Source organism: Empidonax traillii, unplaced genomic scaffold, assembly GCF_003031625.1.
Source record: "Empidonax traillii isolate 1590-97213 ecotype Southwest subspecies unplaced genomic scaffold, ASM303162v1 scaffold65:size4453928, whole genome shotgun sequence".
Classification (NCBI taxonomy): Eukaryota; Metazoa; Chordata; class Aves; order Passeriformes; family Tyrannidae; genus Empidonax; species Empidonax traillii.
Window position 1 is genome coordinate 3,626,647 of NW_020955258.1, and position 21,715 is coordinate 3,648,361.

The following is a 21,715-nucleotide window of genomic DNA, read 5'->3' on the forward strand; positions in this document are numbered from 1 at the left end:
TTTATACCATATTATATTATGATATAAATATCTGTAAATTCTGTAGGCAACACAGTTAATGTGTGAAATACACAGTTTGCTCTCCACTGGAAGGTCACTGGAGTGCTGCAGGAGCACCGTGTCACCCACGAGTGCACTAATGGTCAGCAGGGAGCAGACTCTGACGTCCAGCCCAGCTGTGATAGCCCCTTGTTTCTTTGCCAATCTGTGCTATTTCTCACACATCCAATGATGTGATGAGAAACTCTGGTCACCTTCAGCAGTGATTTCCAGCACTTCATCTCCTGGCATCAGTGTGTTACCTGACTTAGGCATATTCACCTGCCAGATCCCATTTCTCATTCCCTTTTGCACTTTATAACCTGAACTCTAAAGCTATCTTGTAGCTACCAAGAGAGACTGGCTTCTAGGTCAAGATATTTGGGATACACAGTTCTTCAAGCCACCTTTAGGAATCTGTAGAAATACTTAAAGAAGGGTGGACAATTCATGGTCTAAGGTTATGTGATACAAAAAACAGGGACTTGTATAGTGATGGTTAACTTTATATCTAAATCTTTAGCATTTTTTCTGTTGCTTTAGTATTTAAACTTAACATTCAGATTTCATATATTAATTGAGCAGAGCATCTTATTGATGGAAGTGCTACATTACCTCCAAAAACACCAGATAGTAAGGGAGACTGTGAAGTTTAAAATTAAGTGTAATTTAAAAAATCATTTAAAGAAATCAAGTCTCTTTTTTTTTTTTTAATAATCAATATTGTGACTGGCAACCTATAAAAGCTTAAATTATAAAACTATTAGTGACTCTACTTTTTAAACTGTATGTACTATAAAGCTGTATTTTTGTTACTTACAGATGTTACAAAATTTCCAAGTCAGAAAGTGAAGGGGGAGAAAGGAGTCTAAAATAGTTTTACAGATTCTGTTTTTACTTACAAAGATTCATTTCCCCGAAACTGTTTTTATGTCAGAAAAATCTGATTAAATTTATTATATTCATCTCTTTTCTGGGCAGACGATACAGTGTTCAATCATGCTTTGGACGACCTTTTTCAATGGGTAACTGTAGTTCTCTAGATCAGCAAGTCCAACTTGCTTTACTCAGAAACAAAAGCACCAAACTATCCCTAAACTTGGCCCTGGTCCTGAAAAAGAAGATTGTAGCAAGACTGAGACAGGCTGTCCTGAGAGCAGGACTGTCCCTGAAGCAACCAGCTACATTAACTTCTGGAGCATGCATATGCAATGCTCTCTTTTGCTTAAAATGCAATTTTAACTTAAGAAAAAAGTACTAAATTTAAGAAAATTGTAGAAATTTCACTTGTTCTGTTAAAAACAAAACAGGGAAAACTTAAACAATCCACAGGTGTGCATTAAACGTTTTACAGCAAACCCTTGCTTATGTATATTAATTTAAAGATAATCCACAGGGATCTGTGATACATTGGCCCTGCCTTGTTACTATAATTAAATTTATTAAAATATTAATTTAAAATAGGAAAACAAAGAAACTACTCCATGGGGAACATGTTTATTGTGTTTGAGATGATACACTGGGTGCTCTCTGAGCTACAAAGGGAAAAAGGAAATCCTTTCATTACAAACTGACAAAGGTAAAAGTTAAAACAGTTTTCACAACAGCATGTACCACATATTGGAAATAGATCTGGGTTTAATACAAATGACATAATTCCTAGTAATCTACAGCTACCTTTAATAACTTCATACAGATAATGAATTAGGCTAAAATGCACTATAATATTTGGTTGACTTCAGGAACAGTATCCTTAGTACATCACAAAATACATTTTGATATCCCAAAGAAGCAAGACTTGCAAGTAGGCATTTTAAACATAACTAATCTACAGCTACAAACTTCTACTCTTGATAGCATTTACCTTTTTTGGGGGGCAGTATCCCAGTCTTCAAAAGGATAAAAGCAGAGTAGAATCAGTATAACATATACACAGAAGTCCGTATTGTAAAGGCTATAAAGATTTGTTGCACACTGCAAAGTTGCCTTCTGCACCTTCACACTGCACAAGTAGTTTGTCATTTATGTTGCATATCTCTTGGTCCACTGTCTGGCTATCCTGTCATGTTCTGCTCTGTTGGTCAGGTACTGAGTGGCTATGCTTCCAACCAGAGGGTCAGCTGCAAAAGGCAGGAGAAAATGCATCAGAAACCATTAAACAACTAAAATAATAAAAAAAACAAACCAAAATGAACATATGATTTAAAATGATTTAAAATGATTTAAAATACAGCATCCTTTCCAAAATAGAGTTATAGAGGAATGAATCTTGCCCCACTCAGGTGCTCTGCTTTCTCTCCTGTGGAAGGGCCACTGGGTGGAGGGGCCATTCAGTGAGTGCTGCCTGGTGCACTCCTGTCACACACCTGCACAGGACCTGTGTGTGTGAGGGCATCAGGGCTGCAGCACCACACCGAGGGGACACAGTTTGCTTCAAAAGTCATCAGACCTTTGTACCAAAGAGGTTCATGCATTTCTCCCTGACCATGAGCACTTTCTGTATTGTCACCTCAGCACTACTGCTCAGTTCCTGCCCTCAGTTCCTGCAGGCAATTGGCATTCATTGCATAATGACACTGGTGGCACAGTTGTTGCTGAGAAGCCGTACAGCTTCCAGAGGAGTTCCTTCCCTCCCAACAGGAACAAGGAACTCTCTTTGAAAAAGGGAGAAATCTCCCAGAACATCACCTCCCTCATATTTGCAAGATTAAACCTTTAAATTGCTGTTTTAAGAGAAGAGACTTCCTGTGGCCCCTTCTGACATGCAGGATTTATGAGTTTATAACTCAAGAGAATGTTGTTGCTTTCCTGGATCAACCACTCACTTGCTGGAGCTCCTGCAATACAGACCTTCAATGACATCAGCTCATTTTCTCCATTATACCTTGGGAAAAAAAAAGACTTAATGCTATTCACATTCTGTTGGGATACAGGAGTGAGAGGCACCATTAAATGTGGGACACCACATCCAATCAGGAGTGTTTCATCCTAAATTTTAAAAATACTAAATTTTATTTAATCCACATGCAATCAAATAGACAAATTACACTCCATAGCAACTGAGTCAAACGACCAAGAGCAGACACCCAGTGAACTATCAGCTCCTTACCTGGGTTGCAGTCTGTCAGAAGAGAACAAATAGACAGAAGAACCTTTGAAATAGTCAAAGCAGGGCTCCAGTTGTCTTTCAGGATGTCCAGACAGATGACTCCCTGACTGTTGATGTTGCAGTGATAAATCCTGGTACGGAAAGTAACCTGGAATCACGACATGAGAGACAGGGAGAGAGTCATTCAGGGCTGCACAGGATGGTGCCCCTTGGCTCTGAGCAGCCACAGCACCCATGGTGCTCCCAGTTCTGCAGAGCTTCTGTGGAGGCAGCTCCACTCTGCTCATCTTCTCAACCACAACTGTTTGAAAGAGGAGCGAGCACTGACTGCAGCCATGGCTGCCCCAAAGAAACCTACCATGAAGAGATTAGGTGCACAAACTGCTTTCACACAGGTCCTCTCTCTGGTACCCACAAAAAATTTAGGATCTACTTTATAGTACTGTAGGTATTTAACAAACACATTGCATGTCAGGAATGTTCTGATCACAAATGTAACTTTACTGTGGTTTCTGAAGGTGAAGAAGCTGACAGAATTTGTCTGCATGTGCAGTCTAAGTTGATCTTTTTCTTTCTTTCAAAATCCTAAATACAGACCACGAAAATATTAAAATAATAGCATTTAAAAGTCGAGTATTGTATTGTTCTTGTTAAATTAGCAATGAAATATTTGTCTTACCCTTCATTAGGCAGGATATAATGTACAGCCAAAACAATGCTGTTACACTAACTAAATCCATCCTGGTTTTAAATTATTTCAGAGTAATATCAATAGAGCATGTGAGCATTATTCTGCACAAATAACTATTTGAGTGCTTTAATTACACAAAGCACGAGAAGATAAGGAAATTTTTCTTTTTCAAAATGATGCAGTGGGCGAAAACTACAATGTTTCCTGAAAATTCAAAAATTATCATGCTCTAAAAAAAACCCCCAAAACCTTCAAGATTTGAATGAGGAATTTGTCTAAAACTCTGCATCATCATTTCATGATAACATTCTTAACTCAGAACATATTAAATGGTGTGGGTTTCAGAGAATTGTGAAATATAGAGAGTGTATATTATTCTTCATGCTGCAGTCACTCTGGGAATGAAAAAAGGTATTTGATTTATAACAATGTTAGAGCCACAAAAGCCATTAAGTTGTACAATGTTGTGTGGTAGAATGTATTTAGTTTTGTGAGTATCACTAGTGTTTTTTCTGGTGACTTGGTCAAGAGTTGTAATTCATCAGTAAGGAAGGGGAGAAGGGAAAAGCTTTAATTTCTTTGATATCATTACTAAATTACAATTTGTTAAGTGTTCATACTATTTCTGATCCAGGAATTGACATTTTAAGTTAAGATTAGTTTAATTTAATAAAAAGAGCTTTTGTTTAAAAATATTATCAAACAAGTTTTGTTTGATATCTTAGCAGTAGTAAATAGACATCTTAGCAGTAGTAAACAGATATTTTATAATAATGGAAATCATCACAGCGATTTACCCAATTTGGAGTCACAATATAACACTCTAGTTGTCTATGTAAACTTATTTTAGCTTTCTAATATTTTGCTAAAAATTACATGATAATATTTAATATAGAATCTGGCTTATAACAGAAAGATTTTACTATACATATATTTTTGTAGTTGGAATGAGAAGAAGCAAGCATAAGGAGATCTTGTGTTGTTTACTACTAGAATTAAAATTTCTTGACTCTTACCTCTTGATCAGAATTATCATCTCATTTACCACTTGGTGAAGTTTGGAAATGGACTGTGGTAATGAGGAAATAAATTAGACAAGATTTTTCTGAGACTGCAAGCCAAGATTTTGGACCTTGTAGTTTTCAAGAGACCATAAACAAATCTGATATTCAGAAAGCGATGTGCACTCACTTGGCTGCAAGTTACATTCTCCTCATCTGTGAAAAAATGGTAAACACAGTAAAAACCTTACCCTTACCTTTGGTGGCTTGAATGGATAGTCAGATGAAAATGTGATATCCAGGAAAAAAACACCTCCTTCATATACAGAACCTGGAGGTCCAAGAATAGTAGATCTCCATTCATAAATGTTATCTCCTTTAGGACCGGCACTGCATAAAGAACAAAGAGGAGAGAAAAAGAAAGTCAGATGTACCTTAGAGAGAGGCATTTTATGGATTTCCTTCTCCATTCCATTTTGTTCTATAAAAAACACTTGCCTATCTTTCACATCTGCCTAACTTCCAGCTGGTTTCAGCGGGCTCAATGTTTTACACTGGCACCAAAGCTGGGTGCTCTGCAATCCCTTTGGAGATATAGTAATGAAACAGAGTGATTGTGAACTACTGAACTTCACTGTCTGAAACAGATGCCCAGATCTGCTTCTTTGAGTATGTGGTTGCTCTGAGGTTCTACATCACACCCTTCCAGTGACATAATACTCATACACAAAGGAGATGTACATCTTGACCACATTCATCTTCTCCAAGCATTTAACAGATCACACCTTCATAAAAAATGGGACTTTCAAGTACATTGATACACATTTATTGTCACTTGTTTCATAGGCCAGAGTGAAATGTTACACCCTTGGGCAGCAACACTAGGGAAGGGAGAGAGAATCAAGTAACATGGAATTGAGCTTCTTACAGCACTGTCATTCCAAATAACTGTTTTCTTCAGGATATATTTGTGTTATGCCTCTGGGCAATCGGCAATGAGACAAAGAGCCAAAAATAGTTTATTTTAAGAAGTACAATACTGAATGCACTTCTCACTAGGGAAAAGGTTATTGCATAATTAATTTTTAAAGTAAAGTTTTGAAAGAAGGGATAATGAACCAGCATTTTCTTGACTTCTGAGCTATCATTAATGCTATTATCATACAGTAACCATCTAACCTTCTTGCAAAAAAAAAAAAATCAAATATGCAAGTAAATCTGGATAGAAACTAACCGAACCTTCCACAAAAGGGCCTAAATCCAACATCCTGAGATCCAAACTGACTGCTATGGGAAACAACACTGCTGAGCTCACACAGACATGGTAAATTCATCACATCTATGTCAGTAAGTCAGTAACATAGCACTGTAAAAGATCTTTTCAATTCTCCCCTCCTCAGCAGCTTCCCAGGCCCCACCTACATCTCACAGACAAATGGTGAAGTGTCCTCATCCTTCCCTCCCTGTGCTCCCAGGGAACAGGCACAGAGGACTGTCATATGTGATTGCACATGAAGCAAGCGACAGGGCACGGCACCACACTGTAGCCTGGGAGTTTGTGGATTCTGGAATTGCTCAATACTCAGAGGAGCCTCCCTGCAAGACCTCCAAGTGTTAAGGCTCTTCCTATGTAATGTCACCTCACATATTTGTCATACATACGTTTGCAGTCTGTAACACGGCATGTTGGACATTCATCCTTACTGTGTAGTCAAATGTGGAGACAATCATCAGAGACAAGGAATATGAGCAGTCTGCATTATGCATCTGCAATCCCCACACCAAAAATTTAGCTATTTTCACTTTAAAATCATATTTGAGAAAAAACCCAAAAGCTGAATTTTGATTACAAATTCCCTTTCAATTCCTAATTTTCCAAGATGCTTTTTATTTTGTAGACATTTCACGTATCAAATGTTGCAAGCCTTTCATAAACAGGACAAAAAAATCATAGAATTTGGCTGACATCCTATTTAATTAAAAACAAAATATTATTTGATGAAGCAGTAGCTATTTTCCTGTTGCCAAAATGAAAGTGGGTAACAATGGAGTGCTGGCCTCCAGAGGACAGTTCAGAAAGAATAACTTCAAGTGATGTCAAAATAAAGTTCGGGTCTAAAATCACTCACCTTTCTATTTGCAATGCATGCATACAAGTGGAAGAAAAATATTAGATAATTTTTTTGTGATATAATGAACCATTTGTACCGTCAGTCACTCCAAAAGATAATTTTATTCACGCTCCCTAAAAAGCAATTAATGTAAGAACTGAAAATATTGGGGCAATAATGACAACATTTAAACCCATACAGGCCACTGAAATGTTTAGATTAATTCTTGACACTCATCAAACATACAGCTAATTAGTATTGTCCTTGAAAACCAAATTTCTATGGAGCAATTCAGTTTCAGCATTATGTGTCTCAACAGTTTAATGCAGAGGTTAATGCTCTTGCCCTGTGTGTCAGGTACCTTGCTTTCATACACCTCTAACAGCTGGATGCAATTCAGTCAGAATAATGAAATAGATGAATTAAATCAGTGATATATCTCAGCCCAGTGAATCACTCACAATTAAGTGTGGTACCAGTACGGTGCCAAACTATCTGGAAGTCACTTGCCCAGTCAGAGCAGCGGCATCTATCAGCTGGTAGCCACAAGGTAAGTGCAGTGGCTCTCTGCCTGCTCTGCCTGCTCTGCCTGCTGCCCTCCTCCACTCCCACGAGCAATACATAAAAGGATCGGGCCATAAAATGAGAGAGGTAACAAGGTCCCAGCCTTGTAAGAGGAAGAAAACGCTGTGTTTGAAACCCATCCTAACTGCTGAGGAAGAATTTCTGCAATGTCAACAGAAACTTAAAACTGTAACAATAACCACATTGAGACACAGGAGAAAATTTTAAGTGGTAAATCATTACATCTGAATGAGGTTTGAGAAATTTCTACTTAACAGCTGGTGTCTCACTTTCAGTGGTGTAAAAAGTACCCCTGCTTCATTAGCAGCCTGAAAATCACTGCAATTGCTACATTATTGGTGTAAGAAGACACACACACGACATCACAGTAGGCTTCTACAACCTGTGTAGTTCCACTAGGGATCACCCTCAGCCAGCCATACTCAACTTTGTTCAACTCATATCTCAAAAGAGATACCAAGGTAATCTCTTTTGGATGTAAACAAACCCACACTCTCTGCAACTCAGCAGAAGATACCAGACCTATTCATGGCACTCTCAGCCTCTACAGTGATTTCCACAAGGACAGGACAGTGGGGTTACTCCCACTTGGATGACTGCAGGCAGAGTGGAAAAGTGCAGTCCTGCCTCAGGCCACACCTCGGTTGAGCACCGAGCTGCAAGACAGTGTCACTGCCTTGACTCTCCAGACTCTCCCATCACCCAAGAGCATTGCCCCAGGGCTGCAGAAAGACACAAGGAGGGAACTGCCACTCCCTGGTTTCCCACAGAGAACAGCAAAAAAAACTCAGGCTGAAGACTGTGAATAAGGAAGCTTTACCTGTCCTCAATTTTCTATTTCTTTGATACACCCAGTAGAAATACTGTCCTCCTGTTGGGCACTGAAGAGGCTGGTACAGCAGACACTTGTAGGGGCTGTCCTTGAGCTCTTCATTCCCAGAAGCTCTCCTGGTGTTCAAGACACTCACTGTCCTATTGCAAGCATAGGTTCAAGCATCTCACCTTAAACCCTGAGAACTGTGATGAGTGACAGCCTAGGACTCTTTCTCACTGTCTGCCACACTGGACAGAACACCCCAGGCAGAGCACTACAATGGGGAGCTTACGTGGGTTTTCTCCTCTTCTCCTTTTACCACAGAAAGATCCAGCTCTTTATGACTTCCCCCACGGACTCCATATGAACACAAAACTCTCTCCTAAACACAAAATCTTAATGGAGCAAGATCACTGTCTGATGACAACTTCAGTGTTTCAGCCACACAGCACATCTGTGCAGCACATTGCTGACAGCCTGCTGCCTTCCTAAATTAGCTTACAGGACATCACAAATCCGGTAAAGGCACCAGCAGTATATTCTCAATGAAAAACCCATTTGCTTAATTTTTTACAATGTGGGTTAAAAACATCTCGGACAAAATAACAAAGCAATTTAATGACAAAATATTATTTGCAAAATTATGAGATTTTACTTCACACATTAAGGCTGGATTGATTTTTAAAAATAGATGAAGTTAACTGGCTGCATCTGCTTCCTAAGTAAATATTCATTACGCCACTTTATTGAGGGATGTATACCTGATCCAGATAAGACAAAGGATTTATAACCATGCCCTAGCCAAGCTAGTCCACCGAAGAGATTTAATTTACAAGTGTGACTTCAGATTGTGAATTTGAAAAGATGTGAGGTTAAACCACGGGTTCACACCAGGTCCTTCAAATCTAACTCTGCTGAACCCTGGCTCTCAAGTTTCATGAAGATGAAGAACAGCTTTTCCAGTACAGTGTAATGAGCATTCACATGGATGCAGTGGCATTCACACCAGCCTGTTAAGACTCCTGACGCAGTGGTTACAGAAATCCAAATTCAGCTTTTGTTACAATTCATTAAATCAAAATGCATTGAAGCTGCCCATATGGAACTAGCTGCAGGATGAGAAACTAGGACAAGAAATTTCTAATCTACATGATGCTAGTAGCATGTTGCTTTCTGCACTTGCTAAATGTGCTTCTGTCAACAGCACTCCTCTGAAACACGAGGCTCTAAATTTGGCAACAGAATGAAATTTCATAATACTGAGACTGTGATAATTAAGAAGAAAAAGAGTGAAAGAAAATGTAATTTAGCTAGATTTGATATTAACTCTGTGTTATGCTTTATTATGATACAGAATATGGATCTGTAATAGGATTCAGTTGGGAGTGGGTGTGTTTGTTTTTTTGGAAGCTTCTGACAGTGAAGTCTGTCAGACCCTAAAACATTCATATGCCATTGGTACCACAAAACTAAAGTACTAGTCTACATCTCAAGAAAATCATCAGGGGTGCCCACATAGCACAGATTAAAGTGGTGGAGTATTTCCCCACATTCTCCTCTCGAAGGCTTTGCCCTTAGGTCTGATACTCAGGCAGACAGAATAACAGAACCATACAGGCTGGAAAAGACCTTTAACCATCACAAAGACAGCAGCTAACAAACCAAATGGGGCACCTGGAGTGAGAGTTAGGTAGGAAAGGAGCTACCTCCATCCTTCCCAAACGTTTATCCCAAAATGAGATTCAGCAAAATTCCCGAAGCCCTTCACAGTCTGCTCAATTACAACAACTCTGTCACAATAGCATAATTATAATTTTTACAGCAATCTTAGTGAAGACAGTGTTTAAGAGTGGAAAGAGTTTTTTTTATTATTTTTTTTATTTCAACTGAAGATACTAAGGAAAGGAGAAGGAATGCCCTCAAGTATGATCCACAAACATGTGCTCCATAATGCTACATAGTGAAGTTCTGCAAAATACACAACACAGCTTCAGAAACTGACTTTTACAAATCCTACTGTAAAAAAGCACTCAGCATGTTACCAGCACAAAAAACTTTGTTTTGGACATCAATGTCTCAGCTAAAGCTATTGGATGATGTTCTACACCACTTGAGACTAATGGGGCTGCAACAGATCCTATCAGCATGTACAATTCAGGCAAATACACAGATCCCACGGGTAGTGAGTCTGTCTGCCTCACCATCTAAGCTCCTGAGCTTGAGGAGCTCATTTCCAGTGGCAGGAGAATGCCCCAGGCTCAGGCAACTCCAGCTTATCACAGAGGAGGAGATTCATATCTACCACGTGGGATATCTAGTGTGGACACTGATGTTTGCATCTCAGACTTCCCAGACAATCAGGATAGAGATCAGTGACTCTGCAGCACAAGGAGCACCTAAAAACTCCCTACAACCAAGGTTCTCCATCTCCCTCTGGTGACATCTACTTTTCACTGACTGCATGGGGAGCCTGGTTCCTAACTCAAGGCGCTAAGCTCAGTACTTGAGAAAATCCTCCTCACCCTCCATGCAGTGAGAAAGGGTTGTCTAGCTCTGTTTTCACACACAATCTTGTAGCACACTTGCCTTTTATCTAGCTACAGATACACACTGTCATGCTGTTGGTAATTAAAGAACAAAAAATAATCTCACCGAAGGATCTCTGTCTATGCAAGCTGTCTGAGAGTTACTCAGTGAAACCTGGAGAGAGGACAAATCACTTACCAGTAGTTGTATTTTAATGTTAAACATGAGAAAGGAAGGATGCTCAGATTATTTTCATGCTTTGATATTTTCAATATTTTTTAGAAAATTTGTCCACTATTTCTTAATATTGTATTTCTTAATTCTCTTTTCCCAAGTGTGGAGGTATTCTTGTATTTTTGGTTACAGAGTGAAAAAAAGAAAATGAACATTAATTAAAAGGCATAAGTTTGTGGGTGGCTTTCAGCTCTGTGACCTGTGTCAAGCATGGACACAAATTTCCATTTTCTTTATTTTTCAAGGCCTTGTTTACAGGGCTCTCTGGAGTACTTATTCTGAATGTTCATATTATCAGCACCAGTGCCTAAGCACCTCTGCTTACAGAATCTGGGTAGTACATCCTCTAGACACAGAAAGCATACCAGTTTCACTGCCAAGAGCTACAAGTATAGCACCAGTTTTAGGACTACAGCATTCTTCTAAGGTTGGACATGCAGGCTGTCTGTAGCAAGGTATCAAAACTGTGTTGAAAACGCTGTTTGAGAAGGTGCTCACTATTATTAAGGTTTACAGGTTATGTGCAATTTTTTACAAAGAAAAGATTTCAAGAGATTGTGTTCTTTCTATAGCTACAACTGTTCTTATTTTACCTGCCACTGAACTACCTGCTACATCTGTTTGTCAGAAAAGGTTATTTACTGCTTCTAGCAGATCCACAGAGGCTCCGTGGAAATGAGGATACACAGAGTCTGGTTCACTGTACAAACCTTTTCTTCTGTCACTTCCCTAAGGTCTAGCATGCCCTTAAGAATGAAATCTAGAAATTACTGTTTAAAAAAAATAAACCCTATTTTTAACTCGTGGATCCCCTGATAATTCAGCTGGTTGTAAAGCAGTGCAGGACTTGTGCCTGAGGACATGGTTCAGTGCAAAGCAAATCCAACTTGAGAGCTCCTCCTGTCAGATCAAAAGCAGCATGGCTACTAGAAGCAAAGGGCTGATCCAACCTAAACTAACTTGGCCAAACTGTACACATTCAAAAAACATCAATGGATTAGCTTTGTGCCTAATCAGGTATCATTTGCCCTCATGCAGCCAGTACAGGGCATAAACTTTAGTCTGTGTGGTCTGGTTTAGAAACGTAATCATGCGACCTCTTTGGCTCATGTCAGATTGTGCCATGAGGGGAATCTGACCGAGTGCAGATCTGCTACTGGTCACGCTACAGAGAAAGAAACGTGTTTTAGATTAGCAGAACCTCCAGTGCTAAACTTGCCATTAGTAGCAGAATATACACTGTTGTTACCAAACAAAGCTGAGTAAGAAATCATTTGCTAATTCCATTTAAAGCTGTAATATGTAGATAATCCAAGTAATGTATTTTGGAAAGCTGGCAGTTTTTCCACTGCCAAAAGCCCCATTAAATTAGTTCATTGCTCAACATTACTTTCCTCCTTGTATTCCTGCTAGTTCCTAGGACCTTTCTTGCTACTCTTACAAGTCTGCTCAGCTTCTTTCCATCTTCCAGAACAACCCTAGCCAATCACAGAGGCAGAGTTCCTGTAATTTTTATTTTGAAAAATAACTAATCCCAGAACATAATTTGCTAAATTAAAACAGAAATACTGAATTCAAACCATGTAACAAAACCTATTAGATTGCTCCTGTCTATGCTCTTGATAGAGAAGTTGTACCCAGGCAATACACAAAAAAGTTTACCAAACATAAGTTGTTTTTCAAAACAACTCAGGAAATCTCAGCACTCACAGACATAAAGAAAGTTCCTGCTGAACATTTGGTATATTTTAAGTAACTTGAAATCTGCATGCAAGTCCCTCTCACATGTCTACACGGGAGAAATTATCCATACTACCTATTAAAACACAGAGCAGGACAGCCAGTAAAGGGAAACATTTCCTGCTACTCCGCCATGTGTTTATAATAACAAAGCTGTAATTTAGCAGAAAATGAAAGATCAGCTCCCTGTCATCAGTGCTGAAACACCAATGGTACTAGTGTCAAAACATACTATTTTCTTGCTGTTGGTATAAAGCTCAATTTGCACTAAGGCCAAATCACTCTGTTGAAGGAATCTGTCTAGCAGGTACACAGTTTACATTTTCCTTCCATTCAAAATTACTGATGAAACTGAATTTAGTAAAAATGGAAAATTTGGCTTTTCTTCCATTGGAGAGATCCTTCTCAACTCCCTAATATAAACAAAACTCATTTGGGATACAGGCATATTTTATTCTTCAATATGTTTAGCTTCCATACCAATTCTTGCAATTCATACTGAAAGAATCACACGGTACCTGAGAAACTGTGTTGCCTTAGTTTAAGGCTTCTGTCCACAAACACAAAACAGAGGCGCTCAGATACAAGATCATTTGGTTAATGCCGTCCAGAAAACGTGTGCTGTGGAGTATGACTGCAGCATAAATCTCCTAAATGCCAGACCACCACCTTACCCACTGGACTGAGATTACATTATTAGTAGATCACTCAGTGGGTCTGTGGCATCCACGTGTTTTAGACACCAGTCACCTCCATCATTCACTGCAAAATCTTTATATCAAAAAGCCAAATGACACTAAGAAATCCAGTTTAGGATTTTGCACCAGTATTTTCAATGACAATTTCATGACAACAAAGAAAACCTATTGCTCCCAACATCCTTTATGTGCACCCTTCAGATACAGGAATAAAGAACAGTTAAAAGAATTTTACTAAAAGCTCTAATTTATCTAAAAATACAACTGACTTTAAAAATGTAGTAAACTTGTAAATACTCATGCCTAGGAACAATAACAACAGATTAAGCCTGGAAATTAACTAAGGCTGCTCAAATGAAATTCCCTGCTATCCATCTACCCCAAACACCTAACCATTAGCCAATTTCAAATACAAAAAATCTTCTACAGCCCTGCGGATTATGGTTTTTCTAAGCAAGGCATCTTCATCCAAAAATTGAAAGGAACACCCCTGAACAGTGCTTTTCCAGACAGGAAGAACATTATTGAATTAGAGAATCACCACCATCTGACAATTCAAACCTAAAGGCAGAGTCTGTGATTAAACTTGTGAACGCCATTAATGTCGTGGAAAAACTTTTTTCTGATATCATAAAAGGATAAAGTGCAATTTACAGAACACAATTTATTCAGGTTCTTCTTGAAGGACCAAGGATTGTTGAGAAGTCTCCTTTGTGGAAATGCGGGTGTATCCACCTGTCAAGAAGATGAACACCCACTGCCTGGTGCTCCCACAGCAGAACCTCCTCCTCCACCGCCAGGATGTCAGGGATTGGGCTTCTCCTTCACTTCACAGCAATATAGTTAGAAGTTGCCTTTTCCCTTCTTCTCTAAAAAATCAGCTTTCAAGTTTAGCAAAAAAGTTCCAGCTTGCCCACAAAGAAGTAGATGAAAGACAAAACCAGACAGACAGATAGCCTGCCTGCATTACCACACATTAATAGCCTGAAAAAGAAGCACCTACTTAGGGATTTAATAACCTTTAATATATGCATATTAGTTTTGTACTTTTACTTGTTTCATACTAACTTCCTGAATGTTAACCTGTAGCAATCGCTGAATATTTTCCTTCAAAGGAAGTCTGTATTTTCATCATCAAAGTCAGTCTTCCCAACCTTCTAGCACAGGCTTTCTCCCAAATGTAATTCTATCATTACTTTTAAATAATTCCTCCCTCTTGCCTTTATCCATTTCCACATCAGGCTGTACAGCCTAAAAAACCAGAAAATGCTGTGCCATAGCTGCCTGTGTCAGATGACTAACTTGACACCATAAAATCCTAATGGAAATCTCTGTAACTAGTAAAAGGCTATATTTCTAAAAAAATAAAAAGAAAAAAAAAAATTCCCCTTTCCCAGTTCATATAACAAGGTTTTCCCCACATCAGAGATACCTCTTCATGTCTGGCTCCATTCCAAACATGCTTGGGGTCACTATGTCGACTACTGGAATTGAAAGCAGTTACCTATTTTGAAGGGGCATGAATCTGATTAGCCAAAAAACAAGAACTATGTTCAACACAAAAGTCAAATGTTCAGAAGGCCTGTCTTTAGTCAGGTCTCCACACTGGTTAAAATTTCCTACATTGAAGGTTGATTAAATGAGATTTTTACTGTTGGTTGTTTTTTTTTTTTTTTTCCCAACAAGATTTGTGCTCTAGAAGAAGCATCAGAACTCTGGCTATGAGCTTCAAATTCTGCTTAAAGCAAAACGATGACAAGCTTTACATTCAATGCTGGGCAGGAGTTTACAATTGTGGACAATTTTTACATATATAATCAATTATTTGATATTAGGGTGGTTTTTTTAACTTTGTGCTTTCAACAAAACAATTCTGCAAGTAGACTTTTGCCAATCTGAATATATTAAAGCGAATCTCTGGGGTGTAAACATTCCAGGAGAGCTGAGTGCATGGTGACCGGTGCTGTCCCACAACCAATTAACCCCAGCAAAACCAGTTCCCTCCCTTGACACCTGTAGTGGTGCTTGTGAAATCCCATTCCAAATTGCTCTGTGGTGCTGAGTGGGTTGAGAAGTAACCCATGACTGCTGCCAGGACGCCTGGAAACAGCAGCTGGCTGCAGACTGGCATGGATGCCATCAGCACAAGAGCTACTGCAGCGGAGAGCAGGTCAGAAGTGGGTGAGCCACAGCAGCTCAACCTCAATTGGCCTAAAACATGCTGGAATTACCCTGCAAGTGCAATTCTGAAGCTGCAGTGTTCTACTTATGAAGTAGAGGCTCAGGATCCTCTCTCTTATTCTTCACCAACCTACTCCGTTATTGTAGTAGGTAAGTTGTAGAGTGACCCAACACTGTGAGCAGTAACCGTCCTGTACCAAGCATATGCCTGACTGGGGTGCTAAAACATCAGCCTAGCAGTGTACATTTTACTGAATATGAGTATTTGGAGAGTTTCAAAACAAAAGCAGTGGGGAATAGGAATCTGTTTTGTGTAATGCAGAACTAGAGACAGCTGAAGAAACACTCGGTATGGAGAATATATAAATGTAATTTGTGGATAAAAAGCATTAAAAACCCCTGTGAATACCAGCTTTAGTTCCAGAAGCATAGCAATTCAAAGGAATGGAGAAAGCATCATGCATACAAATATACAGAAATCAATGTCTGATATGAGTTCACTTAACTCCACAAAGGTGTACTACACTAAAGAAAAATGTGAAAATGATAATCATTTTGGGGGAAAAAAAAGTCAATAAACATCTAAGTGAAACAAGTCTCACTCAGTAAAATCTGTTTATTGAAAAGCCAGATCCAGCCTAACTACTGCTCTCTCTAACACTATTAATTTAATGAGTACTCTTCAAAGCAAATATTCTCTGTGGAGACAGCTGTAGTGTTCAGAGGCCGTTTGGGTTAGCCTTGGGAACAGGGCTTTGAACCCCTCTGTTAAGGGAGCTGCCACTGCTCAGGACAAGCTAAGGAATTTGTGACCTGCACAGAACTCTGCTGTAGGCCTTGGACCACTGGTACCACTGGACTAAGATATGCTGCAACTTCATTCCAAGAAAAGTAATTTTCTCCCACATCCCAGATTCCAGACAGCTCTTTGGAGAGCGGCCATTTACTTCCTGCAGTAGGATACAGCAACTCAGACCTTGGGCAAATCAAAAGCACGTGGACGGCACTGACCCTGGGCACTAAATCCTTCTCTCCAACAGCTCAGGTTGCAGCACCAGTTGCACTGCATTCAGGAATCAGATAATGCTACAACACGGACACGGAATGGCTGTGATCTTAAGAAGAAAAGGCTCAGAGTGTGTATGGTTTTTATTAGAGGATATAACCATGATTTATCAGTGGAAAGAACACACTTAATGTCTACCATTGCAAAGTTCATCAGTTATATACAAATTAAGTATAATCTCTCCCAACATATCCTAGTATTATATATTGATATATAACTCCACTTCCTTCATATTCTCAGTCAGTATAATTTGTGAACATCATTAAGCACACATTGGCTTTCATTTGCAATCTAGAAAAAATAATGTTCTTTCTGATAACTAATCTCAATAAAGCTTTTTCTTTCCTGTAAATGCCTAATTTTGAAGTGCAGCACTGCAAGAAAAATTAACTTAAGACAGGCTGCCTGCTCATAATACTTAACAGATTCAGAGTTGAAAGGATAAACATTTTTCTTAGTAAGTTAGCCTGGTGGTATTCATTACTGATGTTTAGATTCTTAAATATTTTTAACAATAACAAAAAAGTAGTAGTAAATATATAATTTAGATCCTAACTGCAGGTATTTAAGAGGATCAAAATTCTGGTTTACAGACAGAATAATAAACATGACGTGGCAATGACTTGATAAAAGTGTCTGCAGAGGTAAGGGACAGAACAGGGTATAGAAGTAGTCTCCCAAGTCTCTGACAAGTAATGCCTGAACTTCAGAAACCCCACAAACACAACTTATCCTATAACTAGGGTGTAGATAGGTGGTCCCCAGAGACAACTTACAAAACTAACTGAAATGGCAAGTTTTCTCTCTTGCTTAAGTCTTCCTTAATGAAACTTAAAAAATAGTAGTGGAAAATACAGTAGTAGTAGTAGTAACAGTAACAATAATAACAACAATAATGATAATAATAATGAAAGGATCAAACTCTGTGGCCTGGCTCTGGAGTCCTTGCACCCAGACACACTACCTTACTTCCCTGGAGAAGGTTCTCAGCAGGTGCCCAGCTCTAACAGCAGTCCCAAGCATCACTGGCTTTTTGGGCCAGGTGGGGGGATGTAACCAGCCAGTCCCACTCCAGCAACTCCCAACTGTGGTGCAGCCCCTGAGGAGCACAGCGAGCTGCTGTGGGGCAGACTGAGAGACTGGCTCAGGCAGGGAAAGCCATAAAAAGCTCTTTGACAGCTTGTTCCTCCTCCCCACTGCACCAAGCAAATGCCAGCAGAGAAGACAACTGTGCAAAGGGAGAAATGCTGACATTTTTTTTGGTAGGAGGTAGTTTTCCAAAGGGGTTCTTGGAGACTCTTCAATAGCCCTTTGATAAGTTGTGAACACCAAGATCTTGCTTTTCAGGGTTATGCTTCATCTCCCTCCTGTCCCCCCTCCAGCACAAGCAGCAGCAGCTTTCACAGGGCAGTATTCCATAGGGGCTGGAAGCTAATTACCACGTCTTGTGAATCTGTCCAATCTACACAACTTCACCCAGTTTGCATTGCTTAGCATCAGCTCTTTTGGAACCTTTTCATCCTTACTTTTGTGTAACAAATTTTCAACAAGCCAGGAGTTCTTTGTTCTCTTCTAATAAAACAACCTGAAATGTTAACACTTCAGCATGAAATTAATGAACTAAATGTACTTTTCTGGAGATACGAGCAGATGTACAGGCATTTCCAGATTTACTGAAATTTTATTAATTCTGGAAAAAGTCAGTTAGGCTGTGTTTTTAAAATAACTTCAAAACTACAAAAATTAATACAAACAACAGTTGTAAATTATCTATGTGTTTTGCCAAACATACGGCCAGTCAAATGTTGTGCTTATTGAGGATAACTTACAGGAAAATCTTATAGGGAGCTGAAAAGAGAAGTGGACCGAGTCAGACATTTGCTCAGATGCAACAGTTCCGTCCGCAAAGTTTTACTCCAAGTAAACGTTAGTGGCAGTGCAGAGACACTCTGCAGAGAACTGAGCATTCAAGTCTACAATTTACAAAAATGGAAATTATTTTCAAATGCTTCCTCTTGGGGAATACATTGAATAAGCTGAAGATTGAAGAGTTGGTTGAGTATTTCTGCTCCTGCAGTACTGCTGACATAGGAGACTCAGTGTGATATAACCTATTTTAGTGGGATACATACCAAGTAACTCTATGGATTTAGCCTGAAGCAGGAACAGAGACCCCACTCACTTGAATCCTCCAGCTGGCAGAGCCGGGAGAGGTTTGAACCAACACAGAAGAAGGCTGGCAACAACTCCAAAGGTGCAGCTGATTGCAGAGCAAATGCCTAACCATGCTCTGACTGTGCTATGGAAGAAAGGATGACTGAACTACCTAGGAAATGTGTCCCATGCCCAAGGCCTAGAGACTTTTTGGTAGTTGTACAGCGGGAATGTCCTGTTTAACATCAGAGTTGTTTTATTTAAAGCTTTTTAGACAAAAGAAACAAAGAACTTTTCACCTTGGGCAAACCACCAAGACTGCTGGATGCCACCTGCTCTGGAAAGACTGTGTCATGATTAAAACTGGAAGCAGTATCTCCACTTTTATTTCATACAAATTCTACCCTGTATATCTTGTAGATTAAATAATCATTTTCAGCCCTCAGTTTTAAATGTATTTAGATGCATGCATTCTAGCTAATAAGCCTAAAATACATTGTACTTCTTGGCAATTGAAGATTATCTGCTACAAAATCCCCCCTCCGAAGGACAAACTTAAGCACCTAAAATATTGTTCTCAGGAGGTGATACTCAAAAGCATTAAGGAACATAAAGTTTATAGGAACTGAAACTACAGAAGGAACAGCGACGTCCCAAACCAAGTGACACTTAAATCACAATCTTCATTTGAGCTGCTATTACAAGCAAACACTAGTATTAACTACAAAACCTTTGTGACTAAAAAGTGGCAAACATAGAATTAATGACTGTGCTCACATGTGGATGGCTATCCAGGAGGACTGTGGTTACCTGAAGCTGCACTTTTGGCAGGCACAGAATGATGTGATCCCTCCTTTGCCGATATGGCCACAGCTCCCAAGCAGCAAAACTCGGAAACGGCTGACCCCTTCTACTACATTACATCCCTCGTGCCTTTGGAAGAAAGGAAGCAAAAGGCTCATTCACTCAAAAGCATTCAGGATAACAGGGTAGAAGAGTTGCCCCCATGTGCAGAAGTGCAGCTGCAGTACCTGAACAGCAGTGCTGCTCCTGAACTGTGAAGAACTTGAGGCCCACATGGGTTTGCCTCACGGGAGCCAGAAGTGTAATTCTAGGGCAGCAACAATATTTTTTTCCCCAATCAGACTAAAAGCCAGAATCTGTTTAAAATATATTCTATGATGAGAAGTACTGCAAAATCCAGTATTATTCTCCTGCTGACAGTCAACGCTGAAGAGATGAACCAGTAATTTCTGACTTTTTCCATATGCTTTCCTTGCATGCAATGGGAATACTCACTCTTGTCAGCTCTAAGAAGCCCACCCTAAGTTTTTGTGCATTAATGATAAAGAAAAGATTTACTCTGTTTTCCTCCAGGGCACTTGGCTCCCCATGCTATCCTGAATTCCTTAAACACTTATGAGTGCTTCCGTTCTTTAAATGTTAAGAAATTTCAGTCATTATTCCAGCAATTTTATGAGTGTGGCTTTGTGAAAAGATAATCTCCTAATATGCTCTGAAATAGCCAGACTACAACACTTCCAACACGCCTCTCAAACACTTCAGAGCAGGCACCTCCCTTTAAAGATCTGACCTGGAGAGACCTCCAGCACCCGGCATGACCTCATTAACCACTGACTCATCTGAGCCATGGAAGATGCAGCAGTTCACCTTTGAGACAAGGCACTAAACCACTTGAAGGTATAAAGACAGTGATTAGCAATATGAAGTGGAACATATCATGATGCTCTATTTTTGACGATGCTGCTTCTTTCTTTTTATCCATTTTGAAAGCTTTATATACACTCTGCAGATTGTCATTTCTGTGCTTCTCGGATCAACCAAGTGGCTATGCCAAACTTTCCTATGAATAAGAACTACATTAGTCACTTAAAAATCAACTGCCTACACAGTCACAAGCTAATCCACTTAGCACAACTATACAAATCCTGACCAGACCTGCAGTGTCATCAGGGGAGAACTTTATGGAGCACAGAAAAGGGTGAACTCAACAGGCTCTGGGGAGAGGGTGCTATTGGGACACTCCTTGGAAACCCTCCTGAGGCAGCAGGTATGGAGCAGAGAGGAGCCATCTCGCAAATACCCCAGCCTTGAAAATCTCTAATGCTCTGAAGGTCAAGCTCCACCCTCAAACCCATATAAAAACCAGGAGGCAATTTTGTAGGCATTTACAATAAAGTGAAGCCTAACAAACTGGCACGGGCTGGATTTTAGCTTTTGAATGGTCTCTGGGCACAGCTCCAAGCAGTGGATCATAGAGCCAAGGAACAAGGTGAAGCAGGTATGGATAAGGGTCACATCCAAACAACATGGTACACTCAATATGCCAAGCACAAATAAACTAAACATAGCTGTCTACTTGTCATCAGAAAGCAGCCAACAGAAAAATAAATCACAGCTTTCAAACACTGACTTCCTCTCCACCTTTATCCATTTGTTGTTTCATTAATTTTGACAAGTTTGGTCCACAAAACTAATGTACCTCTTCTGCAGACTGTACTTTTCCAGCCTTCTCACAGTTAAAATTTTCAAGCTCTTTACACCTTCCCACTCCTATTCACAGCATTCTCAAGCTCCTTTCAGAAATATAAGAAAAGTATGTCTTCTGCTAAAATCTCAGCCAGTAGAGACCGACTGCAGTTCTCCCAGAATGTGCCTCCATTTGCTCTACCTCTCTGCCTCAGTCTGGCTCAGCCAAAAGTCCCCTATCCCTTTTCAAAGAGATCTTCCTCCCCTTCTCTTCTT

The 21,715-nt window shown here is 39.6% G+C and overlaps 1 protein-coding gene across 1 annotated transcript in view; it reads right to left on the minus strand.

Moving 5' to 3' along the window:
* Positions 1-573: 573 nt before the first annotated feature.
* Positions 574-21,715, minus strand: part of UBE2E3 (ubiquitin conjugating enzyme E2 E3) — a 57,217-nt gene continuing 36,075 nt past the window's right edge. Inside the window, exons 4-6 of the mRNA XM_027880244.1 lie at positions 5,098-5,230; positions 3,149-3,296; positions 574-2,159 (exon numbers count right to left, since the gene is read on the minus strand). Of these exons, the coding sequence (XP_027736045.1) occupies positions 2,062-2,159; positions 3,149-3,296; positions 5,098-5,230 (379 nt within the window). The 3' untranslated portion in view covers positions 574-2,061. The remainder of the gene's footprint in view (positions 2,160-3,148; positions 3,297-5,097; positions 5,231-21,715) is intronic.